At 41.0% G+C, this 16,924-nt stretch overlaps 1 protein-coding gene across 2 annotated transcripts in view; it reads right to left on the reverse strand.

Annotated features, from left to right (window-relative positions):
- abca2 (ATP-binding cassette, sub-family A (ABC1), member 2) overlaps positions 1–16,924 on the reverse strand; it is a 583,930-nt gene that overhangs the window by 157,167 nt on the left and 409,839 nt on the right. For both annotated transcript variants that reach the window (XM_063073801.1, XM_063073800.1), the window contains exons 20-25: positions 14,403–14,567; positions 12,364–12,544; positions 11,452–11,664; positions 10,342–10,538; positions 8,338–8,520; positions 1,592–1,767 (exon numbers count right to left, since the gene is read on the reverse strand). In XM_063073801.1, the coding sequence (XP_062929871.1) occupies positions 1,592–1,767; positions 8,338–8,520; positions 10,342–10,538; positions 11,452–11,664; positions 12,364–12,544; positions 14,403–14,567 (1,115 nt within the window). The remainder of the gene's footprint in view (positions 1–1,591; positions 1,768–8,337; positions 8,521–10,341; positions 10,539–11,451; positions 11,665–12,363; positions 12,545–14,402; positions 14,568–16,924) is intronic.

Raw genomic sequence — 16,924 nt, forward strand, 5'->3', positions numbered from 1 at the left:
TACATCATTTTTGCCAGTGTTCTCACTCTCTAATTGCTCCAGGTGACCAGATATCCTTGTATACTGGTTACACCCATGGTCACCCTATCAGAGACACCCTTCCCTCAGCTTACCAGCTTGTTTTTGTTTTTTTTTTCCCAGTTCTTACTCAGAGCTTTTAACCTGAAATATTGATTGCTTTTTTTCCTTTCTCACAAATGTGGCTTTAACCTGCTGAGTACTTCCACCATTTTCTGTTATTATTTAATTTTACTCAGTCTCCCTATGATCTTCTTTAATGAAATTCTTCAGTCAGAATGGAGCTGCAAGCAAGGGGATGTATCTGATTGATCCTTGGATTGTGTTAGTTTGTTACAGAGTCTGCCCACGAGGTGTCATTATGAAGCAGACTACTTCTGGCACAACAGCTCAAAATGAAATTCCAGGCCATGAAGATATTGAGACATGGTAACACTCACATTTGGATTCAGTTCATTATTTTTTTCTTCTATTGTTAACCATTCATTTTACATTTTTGTGTTGTAATGTGACTTGGTCTTGGCTAAGGCAACATTAAATTCAAAGTGCGTGGTATGGAATAGCTAAGCATTCTATCAAAACCAGCTTGCATCATTATAAAGGGGCTGGTGACCCACAGTCCATGAACAGTGCAGCAAAGACTATGAATTTCAGCAAACGTACTTAAAAACTCCAATATTGCCAGCTAACAAAAGAATAATTGTGCATTACTTGAATACTCTTAAAACTGAAAAATATTTAAAACAATTAAGTTTTAACTTGAAAAATTAATAGAAGTGTCATCAATGTCTGAATATTTGCAAATTTCAGACATTCACAGCACTCGATTACTCTGCTGGGTAGGAGCAACACACACATTCTGGAAGATCTCAGCAAGTCAGGCATGCTGAGCAGAATAAGCAGTCTTCTGTTTAGAAAGGAGCTGCTTGCAAATCTCACAAAGGCCACAAAATAAGTGCTTGATCTTCATGAGATTTGTCCCCGTCATTGTCCCTATTATAGAGTCATAGAAATGTACAGCACAGTAACAGACATTTCAGCCCATCTGATCCGTGCGTACCATTTAAATTACCCACTCCTTATAGACCTGCACTTGGACCATAGCCCTCCATACCACTACCATCCAAGTTCCGATTCAAACTTCTCTTAAACGTTGAAATCAGGCTTGCATTCACCACTTGCACCGGCAGCTCGTTCCACACTCTCATGACCCTCCGAGTGAAGAAGCTTCCCCTCATGTTCCCCTTAAACTTTCCACCTTTAACTCATAAGCTCTAGTTGTAGTTCCACCCAACCTCAGTGGAAAAACCCTGCTTGCATTTACCCTGTCCGTGCAGATATATTATTTATCTTGTATAAATCTGACGGGCAAGAGCCTGTGCATACAGAATGCCCCGAAACACAATGAATGAAGTATTGTGATTCCTGCCTGCAGCCACTTCACAGCCTGGAAAGGATAACAGAAGAGAAACATCCTGGGCACAAAAAGGAAAAAGTAAATGAAACAGCTCATTAAGTTTTAGTTAGAAGTCTCACCTCATTATAAGGACTAGAAAATACAAAAGATTGTTACCTGGAAAAGTCTCTCAAAGCATCCCTTTTTCACAGCTTCTGAAGGCAGAATGTAAGATATCTCTGTGTTCGTGTCTGAGACCAAGATGGTGGACACCACATACTTCTTAATAAACTGAGTGACCTTGGATTCCAAGCAGGCAGAATGCAACGAAGGACTGAGTTCTTGTCCAGAATCTAAAAGATACACAGTGCAAAATAGACAAGTAAATAGATTGTAAGTTCTAGGCTCATATAACAAGCCGAGTATACAGTGAGGGGAAAAGGGGGGAAAACAGGGAAATGGAGGGAACAGGGAGGTGAATTGGTAGGTGATGGGAGAAGAGGGGGCGGGACAGAGGGGGCGGGATTCCAAAGAATGATTGATTGCAAAGGTTGGTTTCTTCTGAATTCTCCTGACAAAAGTAAGAGGGAGAGAAAATATGACCAACTGGCACCAGGGCAACAGGGCCACCAATTGGTTTACATCTGTACGAAGATTCTTGGTACGGTTCTATCTAGTGCCCTAGCCATGTATATGGTAACATTAGCCTCTAATATATCCCAGTTTGTTATCCAGGCTTCCAGTGTGGGAAGCTATTTGGAGCGCTAAGCAAAAGGTCATTGTGATTTAGATAACCATCTAAAGGTCGTTGTGATTGTGGGAAATTTTAATTTTCCTCATATTGACTGGGAAGCCCATTCTGTAAAAGGGCTGGATGGTTTGTTGTTTATAAAATGTGTGCAAGATAGTTTTTTGCAGCAATACATAGAGGTACCAATGAGAGAAGGGGCAGTGTTGGATCTCCTGTTAGGGAATGAGATAGGTCAGGTGACGGAGGTATGTGTTGGGGAGCACTTTGGGTCCAGTGATCACAATGCCATTAGTTTCAATATAATTATGGAGAAGGATAGGACCAGGCCCAGGGTTGAGATTTTTGACTGGAGAAAGGCTAACTTTGAGGAGATATGAAAGGATTTAGAAGGAGTAGATTGGGACAATTTGTTTTATGGGAAGAATGTAATAGAGAAATGGAGGTCATTTAAAGGTGAAATTTTGAAGGTACAGGATCTTTTTGTTCCTGTTAGGTTGAAAGGAAAGATTAAAAGTTTGAGAGAGCCGTGGTTTTCAAGGGATATTGGAAACTTAGTTTGGAAAAAGAGAGGGATCTACAATAAATAAAGGCAGCTTGGAGTAAATGAGATGCTCAATGAATATAAAGAATGTAAAAAGAATCTTAAGAAAGAGATTAGAAAATCTAAAAGAAGATGAGGCTGCTTTGGCAAGTAAGGTGAAAATAAATCCAAAGAGTTTCTACAGTTATATTAATAGCAAAAGGATAGTGAGGGATAAAATTGGTCCCTTAGAGAATCAGAGTGGACGGCTATGTGCGGAGCCAGAAGAGATGAGGGAGATTTTGAACAATTTCTTTTCTTTGGTATTCACCAAGGAGAAGGATATTGAATTGTGTAGGGTAAGGGAAACAAGAAGGATAGTTATAGAAAGTATGACGATTAAAGAAGAGTAAGCACTGGCGGTTTTAAGGAATATAAAAGTGGATAAGTCTCTGGGTCCGGACAGGATATTCCCTAGGACCTTGAGGGAAGTTAGTGTGGAAATAGCAGGGGCTCTGACAGAAATATTTCAAATGTCATTAGAAATGGGGATGGTGCAGGAGGATTGGTGCATTGCTCATGTTGTTCCATTGTTTAAAAAGGGTTCTAAGTGCAAACCTAGCAATTATCAGCCTACGAGTTTGACATCAGTGGTGGGTAAATTGATGGAAAGTATTCTTAGAGATGGCATATATAATTATCTGGGTAGACAGGGTCTGATTAGGAACAGTCAACATGGATTTGTGTGTGGAAGGTCATGTTTGACAAATCTTATTGTATTTTTTAATGAGGTTACTAGGAAAGTTGACGAGGGTAAAGTGGTGGATGTTGTCTATATGGACTTCAGTAAGACCTTTGACAAGGTTCCACACAGAAGGTTAGTTAGGAAGGTTCAATCATTAGGCATTAATATGGAAGTAGTAAAATGGATTCAGCAGTGGCTGGATGGAAGACGCCAGAGAGTAGTGGTAGATAACTGTGTGTCAGATTGGAGGACGGTTATCTAGTGGTTTGCCTCAAGGATCTGTTCTGGGTCCAATGTTGTTTGTCATATATATTAATTATCTAGATAATGGGGTGGTAAATTGGATTAGTAAGTATGCAGATGATACTAAGATAGGTGGAGTTGTGGATAATGAAGTAGGTTTTCAAAGCTTGTAGAGAGATTTAGACCACTAAGAAGAGTGGACTGAAAGATGGCAGATCGAGTTTAATGCTGATAGATGTGAGTTGCTACATTTTGGTAGGACTAATCAAAATAGGACATACATGGTAAATGGTAGGGCATTGAAGAATGCAGTAGAACAGAGGGATCTAGGAATAATGGTGCATAGTTCCCTGAAGGTGGAATATCATGTGGATAGGGTGGTGAAGAAAGCTTTTGGTATGCTGGCCTTTATAAATCAGAGCACTGAGTATAGGAGTTGGGATGTAATGTTGAGATTATACAAGGCATTAGTAAGGCCAAATTTGGAGTATTGTGTACAGTACTGATCACCAAATTATAGGAAAGATGTCAATTAAATTGAGAGAGTACAGAGGAGATTTACTAGAATGTTGCATGGGTTTCATCTCCTAAGTTACAGAGAAAGGTTGAACAAGTTGGGTCTTTATTCTTTGGAGCGTATAAGGTTGAGTGGGAGCTTGATAGAGGTATTTAAAATTATGAGGGGGATAGATAGAGTTGATGTGGATAGGCTTTTTCCATTGAGAGTGGGGGAGATTCAAACAAGAGGACATGAGTTGAGGGTTAAAGGGCAAAAGTTAAGGGGTAACATGAGGGGAAACTTCTTTACTCAGAGAGTGGTAGCTGTGTGGAATGAGCTTCCAGCAGAAGTGGTTGAGGCAGGTTCGATGTTGTCATTTAAAGTTAAATTCGATAGATATATGGACAGGAAAGGAATGGAGGGTTATGGGCTGAGTGCAGGTCATTGGGATTAGGTGAGAGTAAGAGTTCAGCACAGACTAGAAGGGCCGAGATGGCCTGTTTCCCTGATGTAATTGTTATATGGTTATATTGTCATCTCCTTAGGTACATTGCTCACTTGTCACTGGTCAACCAGGAGTCCAGACCATTTCTCCCAATTGATTTCTACAGAGGATATGGTGTAAAATCCCTGCACACTCCTCCCATACATGACTGCACCTGAGCAATCACAACATCAGGTTTGCCGATGACATTGCAGAGTGCTCAAGGCCTGGTGCTGGGCAAGTAACCTCTTCCTCCACATCAACAAGACAAAGGAGATGGTTATTGATTCAGGAGAACTTGCATCATTCACAGCCCCTTTTACATCAGCAACACAGCAGTGGAAACTGTGAGCAGTTTCAAACTCCTCAGAATACACATCTTGTACAATCTCTCAGGTCCCAGAACACATTATAAGCAATCAGGAAAGCTAACTAACGCCTCTACTATCTGCGAAGGCTGACGAGAGCTGGATTATGCACATCTATACTGATGTTATTCCATAGGTGCACAGTAGAGAGCATCCTAACATACTGCATCTCTACATGGTAGGAAAACCGCACTGTGGTGGACAGGAAGGCTCTACAACAGGTAGCCAAAACTGCTCAAAACATCACTGGCACCAGCCTACCAGACATCAAGGACATCTGTACTGAAAGATGCCAGAAGAGGGCCAGGAACATCATGAAGGATCCCACACAACTGCTCATGGACTGTTTGTCCCACTCCTATTAGGAAGGAAGCTACATTGGACCCATACCATCATGGCAGAAGAGGAGGTCATGCTCCAACATGTTTGAATGGGAATGGGATAGGAAATAATATGGTTGGCCACCAGGAGAGCCTGCTTTTAGCAGATGGAACAGAGGTGTTCGTCAAATAAGTCCCCTAATTTAGCCTGAGTTTCCAATGTAGAGGCCGCATCTGGAACACCTGATGTACTGTATTTGATATACAGGTGAAATGTTGCCTCCTCGGGAAGGATTGTTTGGGGCCCCAAATGGAGGTGAGAGACAAGAGCAGTGAGCAGTTGTAGCAGTTCTGCAACTTGCAGGTATAAGTGTCAGGAGGAAGGCTGGTGAGGAGGGATGAATGGACAAAGGAATCACAGAGTTACAATCCCTGCAGAAAGCAGAGAGTGGGGATTAGGTGGTGTTAAGAGGTAAAGATGTGTTTGGTGTTAGAGTCCCATTGAAGATGGCAGAAGTTGTGGAGAATGACATGAGCATTCATATACGGGAAATGGAGAAGAGGGTGAGGGCATCATCAATGGTGAAGGAAAGGAAACCCCAGTTTTTGGAGGAGGACTCTGGGAAAGAAAAGCCTTATCCTGGGAACAGATGTGTGCAGACAAAGGAACAGAATGGCATTTTTCCAGAAGACAGGGTGGGAAGAGGTATAGTTAAGATCAGGAGTCCCCAACCTTTTTTGCACTGCAGACAAGAGTAGCAGTCAAATACGTTGTGTTTACTTCAAGAAAGACTACAATGACCATGAATCCTTGCGTGGGCACCAGTGCGCATGCGTGACTTGCTCATACGAGTATGTGCCGATTTTTTTCTACCAATCATTTTTTGCAATTCTGTTCACAGGAGGTGAGGGGGGTGTTAATCACGACCGGAATATCGGTGATAAGTGGCTAATACACTCAATTTTGTTTCTAAAAGGGTTTATCTAACGAATTGAATATTAAGCACACAGCGCATATTTTCCTCACATGAATATAGTGATAAGTCAATTATCAGGGGAGCTTGAAGTAAGTGTTGAACGAACTTCCAGTAGAAGTGGTAGAGGCAGGTTCGATATTATCATTTAAAGAAAAATTGGATAGCTATATGGACAGGAAAGAAATGGAGGGTTATGGGCTGAGTGCAGGTTGGTGGGACAAGGTGAGAGTAGCGTTCGGCACGGACTAGAAGGGAAGAGATGGCCTGTTTCCATGCTGTAACATAACATTTAAAGTAAAGTTTGGATATTAAACACACAGCACATATTTTCCCTGTATGAACATATAAAATCATTGCAACACACCAATAGCGCTAAATCAATGGGAGCCCTGGGCTTGTTTTCCTGCAACAAGACGGTCCTATTGAGGGGTGATGGGAGACAGCAATACTTGAAGGGGGTTCCTTATGTCCAGTCTATTCTGCAATTTAGTTTTCGTTGCATTCATTGCAGAGATATGTTGGAAATGGAAGCAACGTTTTCAGTGCTTTCATGTCTATTTCAGGATATTTAACCTTGACTTTGATCCAGAATGCCGGCAGAGATGTTATGTCAAACGTACTTTTCAGCCCGCCGTCATTTGCAAGTTCGAGGAGTTGATCTCTTTCCCGTGCTGACATGGATGACGCGCGTGTCATGACCTCGCGTGCATGCAAGCTCAACAGTGGGCGTGACAGGGAATGAGGAAAGGTGCAGCTGACTCCTATCGCCAAATCATATTGTTTCCTCGCGGCCCAGTAGTGCATGCTTTGCGGCCCGGTGGTTGGGGACCATTGGTTAGGATCACCAAGGGAATTGGTAGGTTTATAAAATATATCAGTAGACCATTTGTCTCCAGGGATAGAAACAGAGAAATCATGAAAGGGGAGGGAGGTGTCAGAAATGAACCAAATTAATTTAAGGGCAGGGCGGAAGTTGGAGGCAAAGTTGATGAAATTGACAAGCTCGCTATAGGTTCATGACGCAGCACCAATGCAGCCACCAACACCAAACAATCTTGAATCTAGAGGATAAAATCTTTCTTGACAATAACCTGAGTGAATTAGTTGTACTCAACAGTTAAGTCCTCTTGCTCTCGACTCCTGACATCTCTGGCTCAACATCAAACATTAGCTATTTCTGCAGAGTCACTTAAAGGTCCACTCAAGAAATTAATTTATCACAATTAATATAAAGAGACTTTAATCTGATGCCACCTTGATAACCTTTGAGGGCAAACTGCAAATCAAAATACTGTGGTCCATATACAATTTCTGACAAAACATAAATCTGTCACGTAAATTGCCTTCTATCCAATTATACAAATTAAAACATGCACAGAATGGTTTTGAATAGCATAAAAATCAGTGGCAACATTTGGGCACAATTTTCAAAATAATAACATGTTGCAGATGTTAAAAATGTGAATTATTTCTAGATTTTTTTTTGTCTTTATATTGAAGCAGTCAGTGTTCCCATTTGGAGAAAGTAGAGGATGTAATCATGACTTTAGTCAGTGTTCAAAGCTGATACCACGTCATGCAGCCATTTTGGAGCACAATACTCCAGCTAACATTTGTTCTTGATCTCATCTTGTCAAATAACTATTTCGCAATCAGGGAGAAGCAAATACTTATAATTGCATTGTTGGATTTGGTTTAGAGTTTCAACGGCCAGAGACAAAAATGCTTGGTATTGAAAACTTAATTTCCGCACTTCATAACTGCCTTGCATACTGAAAGTCATCGTGCTCTAGAGCTATACAGTACAGAAACCGGCCCTCTGAGCCACCATATTCATGACGACCATCTACATTAATCGCATTGACTAGCACCTCATTCACATCGTACCAAGCTCTAGCAATTCAGTGCACCAGAATATCAAAATATATAATTGCCACAGTGGCAGTAAGCAGCATTATTGTAGTGTCCTATCAGTGAAGAATCACTGCCAAGCACATGAAAAATTCAGTGACAAACCTGAGTTAGTTTGTAATTCAGGCTGCTTCTTCACCACAGTCAGTTTGTAGCCATCTCCATAAGTACTTTTGAGAAACAGAGGTGACCCACAGCACTTTAACTTCCCGTGTGAAATTATTGCAATGCGATCGCCAAGGAGATCAGCCTCATCCATGTAATGTGTGGACAGAAGGATTGTCCGGCCTGCAATCATTAAAAAATTAGAATCATCTTTACTGATGGATGCTGGTAACAGAGCAACTTCTGAAAATCAACTTGTACTTGGAAAGACTGTAGTCATCTTAAATACGACATGCATTTAAATTGTGCCTTTAATGCAATTAAACATGCACAGTATCATTAAATGAGATTTGATTCTGAGCCAGCTGGCCAAATGTTTGGTATAAAGCCTGAATTTTAAGGCACTTCTTAAATGGAAGACGTATATTCTCCTAATGAGGCATTATCTCCTTCACCAATATTAAAGCAAAAAAAAAATGCTGAAAACATTTCACATTCTATCATCTGGCTTGCTTTAAATTTTCAAAGTCATCTTAACACACCAGGTTATCAAATACTGCTCATACGGTGATCCAATAGTTTAATCATTCCGCTGCCTCTGTTTTTCTCAATTTCAATTCAAACATGGAAAAATAGTTAACAGCTTTAAGCATGAGATATTCACCACAGGTTCTGTTCGAATTTGAGACTCGAGAGACTGCTGGTACTGGAATCTGGAGCAACAGTGCTGCGGGGGGTCAGTGGGTCAGACAGCATCTTTGGAGGGAAACAGACAGACAAGCCCAGCTGAAGGATCTCAACCTGAAACAGCAGCCGTCTGTTTCCCTCCTTAGATGCTGCCTAACCCACTGAGTTCCTCCAGAACTTTGTGCGTGCTCCTGTTCAAAGCTGGTTGGTACATTGATCATCATGAGGGGGTTGGTCCTTTAGTGAGCACGGTTTTGATGAAGGGTCTTCACTGAAATGTCAACTCTTCTGCTCTTTCCATGGATGTGGTGTGACTGCTGAGTGTTACTAGTTTTATTCCAGATCATTACCCCCACAGTTACTGACCTACATAGGTTCACAGTCCAGCAACGTTTTGATATTATTATTCTTACTTCAGACCATCCAAGTACTTTATTTCCCCTTCATCCATCCTCCATGGTGGCAATGCTAATTATTTATGATTCACCATTTCTGGCATTGTGTCTTCCCAGTTTTCATCATAACAATAACAGCACCCTACACCTTTGGCTAACTCATTCCCCAGATCTAAAATTTCCTAATTTAATTTTTATTTCTACCTCTCTGATTTAAAACGTTCCTTAAAATCTAGTCCTTTGACCAAGTATTTGGCAATCTGCCCTAATGTCTAGTTCAGCCTGAGATCCCATTTAATTATACTCTGGATGCTTTACCTCATGAAACACATAATACTAATAGATACTGTTATCATTTGATTACGTTGGCGTCCTGGCAGATATACCATTGAGGTATACTTTGCAATTTTCATAGCATTATCTTAGACTACATGAAATTTGATGTTGCTACAACTTTATGTTTCATTGCTGACCTAGACATCCCTGTCACTTACTTATACCAGTGTCCTTCTATTTAAGAAGTTCTGTGAGATTAGGGATAACTTGTTTCCACACTGGTTCTGCAGATTCTGAGGTGATTGATAAGGCTAGTGTGGGAATGGGTAACATAGGAGGTGTCTTGTGGGGCATCTAGTTTATGAGGTGGCACGTTCTTTACACCATTAGTGCACAACTTCTCTATACTTCTCATCCATGGGTTTTAATTGCTCATCCAAAAGGCTCGCCCTCCAAAGATCAGAGATTCCCAGAGATTACTGACAGAGACACTGCCTTTTGAGCTCAATCACAGGAAGTACTACCTGGCAGCCTGAGCTAAAGATTTAAAAATTTTCTCAAAACCTCCTTGAAAAAATTGCAACATCCCTGCTGATTCATGGATAGAACAGGTTAGCCCCTGTCAAATCAAAAAGCATTGACATACCTTGTTTGTATTTCAGAATTAGGTCCCAGATAGCTCGGCGAGCATATGGATCTACTCCTGCTGTTGGTTCATCTAAAATAACGGCTTTGGATCCGCCAACAAATGCAATGGCAACAGACAACTTGCGCTTCATCCCCCCAGATAACGTCTGCACCAGGGAGTGCCGTTTATTAGACAATTCCAAGTCTTCAATCATTCTAAACAGAGAAAAAAAAGTAGGAACTACCAAAAATAGGATTCTGTAAGTCCAGAAAAGTAAATACTGATTTTATTTTTTTAACTTTAAGAAATGGAAACACAACAGCATAGATGCAAAAGGTGCAGTAGACACTGGAAATATGAAATAAAGGCAGAATATGATACTAGTGACTAATAGTTCAGACAACAGCTGTAGAGAGAGGAAAAGGGTTATAGTTTCAAACTTAATTACATTAGATGCAGCCACTCAGTCCTATGTGCCTGGCCTAACATTCAGTTTGATCATGGCTGGGCTAATCTTGGGCTCAACACAACATTTTGCTCTCTGCTCAAACCGTTTGACTTCCTTCTAATTTGAAACTTATGCCAATTTTGGCCTTAATGCTACCTTTTGGATAGAGAAGATTCACAAACCTCAAGATGAATTCCTTCCCACATCTGTCCAAGATGGGCAAATATGTCTTCTGCTACCTTTCTGCAGGACCACTTTGAGCTTCTCTCTCTAAATGCTACCTGATCTGTTGACCATTTCCAACACTTCCCACACAAAACAGAAGTTGATTGATGGGTGAATTTGGCTGAGGCACAATGTAAAAGAGAGAGGAAAAAAGTTTAAAGTTGCAGAGAAGGCTAGGAAAAGATGAATAGGACAAAGGGACTGATATGTTGAGCCAAGAATTGGTGTGGGCATTATGCCGTTAGTGTGTAACAAAGAAAAGTGCTTCCTACATTTTCTGTTTCTATTTCTGCTTCCCAGTATCTACAGTTCATTTTTTAAAATTTAATTTTCTTTTCCCTCTCCACACTTATGGTTAGTGCCCAATGGAGCACGAGTTCAGATGTAGTAAATGTTGAAATGCAAGCAGACCCCATTGAGGTAATTGTAGATCCAAATGTAGCATCGAGACTTACTTGTCCATTTCTTTCCGGATCTCATCCTCAGCCATTCCCTTTAAGCGTGAGTAAAACCAGAGGTGCTCTTCCACAGTCAGTTTGTCAAAGAGCACATTGTGCTGTGGGCACATGCCTAGGTTTTTCCGGATTTCATCCATTTCCGTTCTAATGTCATGCCCGTAGATTGTGGCCGAGCCAGCAGTGGGCGGGAACAGCCCCGTCAGAATAGACCTGGGAAATGGTAACACAAAGTTCAGACACAAGAGACAACACACCAAGTTGTTCAATGTGACTACCTCAATTATGTTTGCCATACACGATCTGCTTAATACATTTGACTAGTTTAGTAGGCTCTTAGCCTACTGCCAATGAATCAGAAACTAAAAGCAAATCCCTTCTGCCAATGATATATCCATTGCAAAGTTCCTTAAAGTATATGAATAAAAGCTATGGTAGCATAGTGGCTAGCATGATGCTATCACAGCCCAGGGTGTTGGAATTCGGAGTTCAATTCCAGCGCTGTCTGTAAGGAGTCTCTGTACGTCTTCCCCATGGAATACATGGGTTTTCCCTGGGTACTCTGGTTTCCTCCCATAGTCTAAAGATGTACCAGGTAGGTTAAATGGTAATTGTAAATTTTCCTATGATTAGGTCAGGGTTAATTGGTGTTGTCAGGGGTCACTGGGGCAGCTTGACTCAAAGGGATGGAAGAACCTACTCCACACTGTATTGTCAAATAAATAAAAATAAAATTTTAAGGCTTAAAATTGTCCAAACTGCAATGTCTATCAACAACTTTCTCTAATGTAATTTGGAGGAATTTGGAATGATACATAGTGGAGCAAGTAGAGCTCAGAATTTTTACAGCAGCATTATTTCGCTGCCCTTTTAAAAACAAACAGCGGAAGACTTCTCTAGCCTGAAACTTACATTGTAGTGGTTTTTCCAGCACCATTATGTCCCAGGAATGACACTACTTGATTCTCATGCAAATTCAGGCTGAGTTTATTCAAAGCCAACTTCTTTCCTGTCTTGTAGACTTTGGTCAGCTTGTCAATACACACGACCAAAGGCAAATGGCTTGGCTCCTCTTCTATCCCCCGAGTCTCCTCTGTGAGGAAATTAGACAATATATTACCATTACGAGTGTAAAATGTGGAATGATACTCTTTCTCAGTCACCAACTGAGGAGGGGCATGAAATAACTTCCATGATTACATTCCAATTCACTGTCTCTTATGAATGGCCCTAGGTCAACTAACATCACTTACCAAGACAACTAATACCAGACAAAAGAATGAACAACAAAGATCTAAATAGCAGATCCAGTGAAACCTGAGCACCTTATAAACTCGTATTGAGCTTCAAGTAAAAGGCTACAGATCATAGAGATTCACAGTATGGGAACAGGAGTCCATGCTGATCATCAACTACCCACTTCCACTTACCCTACATTAATCCCATTTTACTCAACCCACATTCTCTTCAACTTCTCTCAGACTCTGTCACTCTTGACACAACCAGGGATAATTTACGGTGGTCGATTAACCTGCCAAACAGCATGTCTGAGGTTTCAGAGCAAACCAGAGCATCTGGAGGACATTTACACCAGAATGTGCAAATTCCATGCAGACTGCACTCATCTCAGGATAGAACTTGGTCTTTGGTGGTGTGGGATACTTTTATACTTTCAGTAAAGCAACTATCTCACATTTCTTCTATTCCATTACTCCTTCCAAAGTGTATTTTTATATCTGCTTTTCTTATACCATGATATATATAAATACATATATAAATCCTCTCCCCTGATCCACTCCCTACCTACTTGGATCATCTATCTATCCCAACCCCCAACCTCTCATCTCTCCAAGGAATGCTGTCCCTGCTTCCCCGATAATCCTTTCTCTACCTGTCAATTCTTCATTGGATCCTCTTGTCTATGTCACCTCCCCCTCCCTCAGGATACACCCTCTGCAAGCACCCCTGGATCCTCTCCCTGCAGCTTATCCCAGAATTTCAATTCCCAAGATTTTCTCTATTCCCTGAGAATATTGTGGCAATTTCATTTCAATTGTGTTGATGATTCTAGCTCTGCAGCTCTTTCTCTTTGACCACATACACCCTTGTCCAAGTTGGAGTTACGCTTAAATGTACATAACCTTCCAAGCCTCAGAGACTCACTCAAATAGAAATCTTCTCCCAATACATTGCACAATCCATTCAGAATTCCAAAGACCTCCATTAGATTGTCTCCATTATGTTTTCCTTTCCCATATAATAATATTTCAATCTGTCAAACTTCCTTCTATGTTTCTATTTCCTGTAGTACAATATCTAGTCTATTCCTATAAATCACTTGGGATTTCCTTCAAACTAAATTCATTTGAAACTCAGTCCTACAGATTCCTCAAGTTCTGATCTCAAATACCAATTACTCCAACTATAATAAGCCACATTAAATAACAGTTTATCATGTTCAAAGCATCAAAGGTTCATCTTTTTATTATTAAAGTATGCATGCAGAATATAACTCTGAGATTCGTCTTCTCCAGCTAGTCATGAAATACAGACAAAAAACACAGTAGTTGAAAGACATGAATCCCACTCCGCACAGAAAGAAAATTATACAAAGACTCAAACATACAAACCCTCAAGCCCCTCCCTTGTACAAAAACTAACAGATCACTCACCCAGAAAAAGGCAGCTAGAACATCAAACCTCAAATCCCCAACCCCATCTCTCACACAAAAATCTAATATGTCGCCCACACAGAGAAACAGCAACAAGAACAACAAACCCCAAACCCCCAGCCCACCAATCGGCATCAAGAAAGAATGGGCGAGAACAGGAGAACAAAAAACAGAAATGAAAGAGGCCAGCGAGAACTACAGTTAGTTTGAATTGCAGTCCAATCCATAAATCCATGTTCCAACAGTGAACTTTCTAGGAAATAGAGGTAGATGTGTTACCCAGTCGTCTGCTTTCCATCGCACAGGCCTGGTCATCCTCCATGATACTGAGCCTACTACTTCTGGCCCAAGGCCAAGACCATTCCCACGTTTCAATCCGTCCATACCCCAACCAATAGGATTTCTGGAATGGAAAGTACCATGGCCTGGGGAGTCCATACATCCCTGGTGTAAAGGAGAGAACAGAGTTATAAATTATGTCTTCATGATGCCCCTTAGCATTCCACAGAATAGGAACTACAGTTGCTTCTTTAGTAAATATTGCAGCCAGTATGTAAACAACAGGAATTCGCAAGATTAATGCTGTCTAGATCTCCAGTAGAATCCTGAAATTTCTTAACAGCCTTATAAGCAGTCAGGGGGATTTTGTTAAGTCCAGATGTAGTACAGTCAAGTATCATCATAGAAAATGTGCTCAAGCCAGTGGTGGGGCTGGCACTTAAAATGACCTAACCCACAAGCAGATATGGCCCCACTAAGAGAAAAGGGCAAAAATCATTTCCTTCACACAACTTTCAAAGATATTAAGCGAATATCAATAATGAATTCATCTAGTGTTTTGTAACAGCTATTGCAAATCATTATTCTGTAACTTCCAAAAAAATATTATGTCAGGATGTGAACAAATTCCCCGATGCGCAATGCACTAGTTAATTGGATCATATTGACATTGTGATAACAAGCTGGAAGTAGTAAAACTCAACAGCTACAGAGTACCTCACTGAAAATAACGACAGACAACCATGAGTGATCCCCAGGCGAGGATCAGACAAGAAGTCCAGGCAACTAATATAAACTATTTTAAACCTGTGGTAGAAAGTTCACTGATGTGTAGGGTATCAGGTTAATTGGCTGCTGCAAAATATGTCTATATACACTTTCCCTTGTGCATAGCTGAATGACAGAACCTTGGTGGAGTTGACAAGAGCATTTGAAGACAGGTTATAGGGAAAAATCAGTGGGGAAATAAGACTATGATGTGAGCTGGTATTAACTTAATGGGCCAAATGGTCTCCATCTATGTCATTAGGAAATATGGAAAATCTGCTGTTATGCTGAATTAATGAAAGACACTGCATATTAGATCTTCCAATTGGCTTTGGCTGAAAACAGGAAGGAATACAGCTGTGTGTAGTCTGTTCTTAGGGAACAAATGCTAGCTTGGCCTGTGATCCCTACTCTCTAAAAAATAAATAAATAAGTAAATAATAAACTTGAGAATGGAAACCTTGGCTGGCATTCTGATGAACCACTAAAAAAGACGCAATCCTTAAAAAAAAATTAAACCAAAGGCTCAGTACTTGATTCAGATGAAGTCAAGGCTTCTGAGGCTCTGTTCTCACAAACAGCTGGCTCAACCTAGTTTTTTGGCTGATAACGATCAGACATTTGCCAAAAGACAATCTGGACCCAGCCAGCTCAATGGACTCCCCAGTCACGGTGCCCATCTGCCCAGATTTATCTTTAGTAGCTGCAGAGTGCCAGATGAGGTGGCCCTCTGCCACAAGATGCAGCCGGGACCTTGGAGGTGATGGCCTTTAGTGACACCATCCCCCAAAGAACCACCTGCCAGCTGTCCTTTTCTCAGAGACTCATGAATAGACTTTAATAATTGATGTTTTTCAAAAATTTAATTGAAAATACTTTTAACATGCCAACAGATAATTAACGGCATTGCTGTGAAATAGCTTAATTACTTAACAGCAGAGTCAGCATCTCCACTGAAATGATTGAGGATAATAGTCATATAACAGCCGACCTTAATACCGACCACGTAGATTCAATCCCATATCCGGCACTGTGTGGAGTTGGCACATTCTCCCTCAGATACTGTATCCTGGGTTTTCCTGAGAGCTCCGATTTCCTGTCATGACCCAAAGACCTGTGGGCGGTGGCTTAATTGTCCCTATTGTGCCAGTGAACGATAGAATCGAGAAGCTGTTGATGGTAATGTGTGAGCAAATGGCTTTCAGGTTAAGTTAATGGGGAAATAAGATTTCCCCGTGAGCTGGCAGAGATTTGATGGAATGAAATGGATTCTTTCTGTGCTATAAGTATAAAAAAAAAAGCTGTTCGTGAGAGTTCACAATCCATAAAATAGCTGATGCAATTTCTATATTGTAAAAGTGATAAGACTGCAAGTGTTAGCACAGTCAGAGCAGAAACAACAAATTTTCAGAAAATTCAGCTTTTTGATATAGAAACATAGAAAATAGGTGCAGGAGTAGGCCATTCGGCCCTTCGAGCCTGCACCGCCATTTATTATGATCATGGCTGATCATCCAACTCAGAACCCTGTACCAGCCTTCCCTCCATACCCCCTGACCCCCGTAGCCACAAGGGCCATATCTAACTCCCTCTTAAATATAGCCAATGAACTGGCCTCAACTGTTTCCTGTGGCAGAGAATTCCACAGATTCACCACTATCTGTGTGAAGAAGTTTTTCCTAATCTCAGTCTTAAAAGGCTGCCCCTCTATCCTCAAACTGTGGCCCCTCGTTCTGGACTTCCCCAACATCGGG

Source organism: Mobula hypostoma, chromosome 21 (genome assembly GCF_963921235.1).
Source record: "Mobula hypostoma chromosome 21, sMobHyp1.1, whole genome shotgun sequence".
In the NCBI taxonomy this organism is placed as follows: Eukaryota; Metazoa; Chordata; class Chondrichthyes; order Myliobatiformes; family Myliobatidae; genus Mobula; species Mobula hypostoma.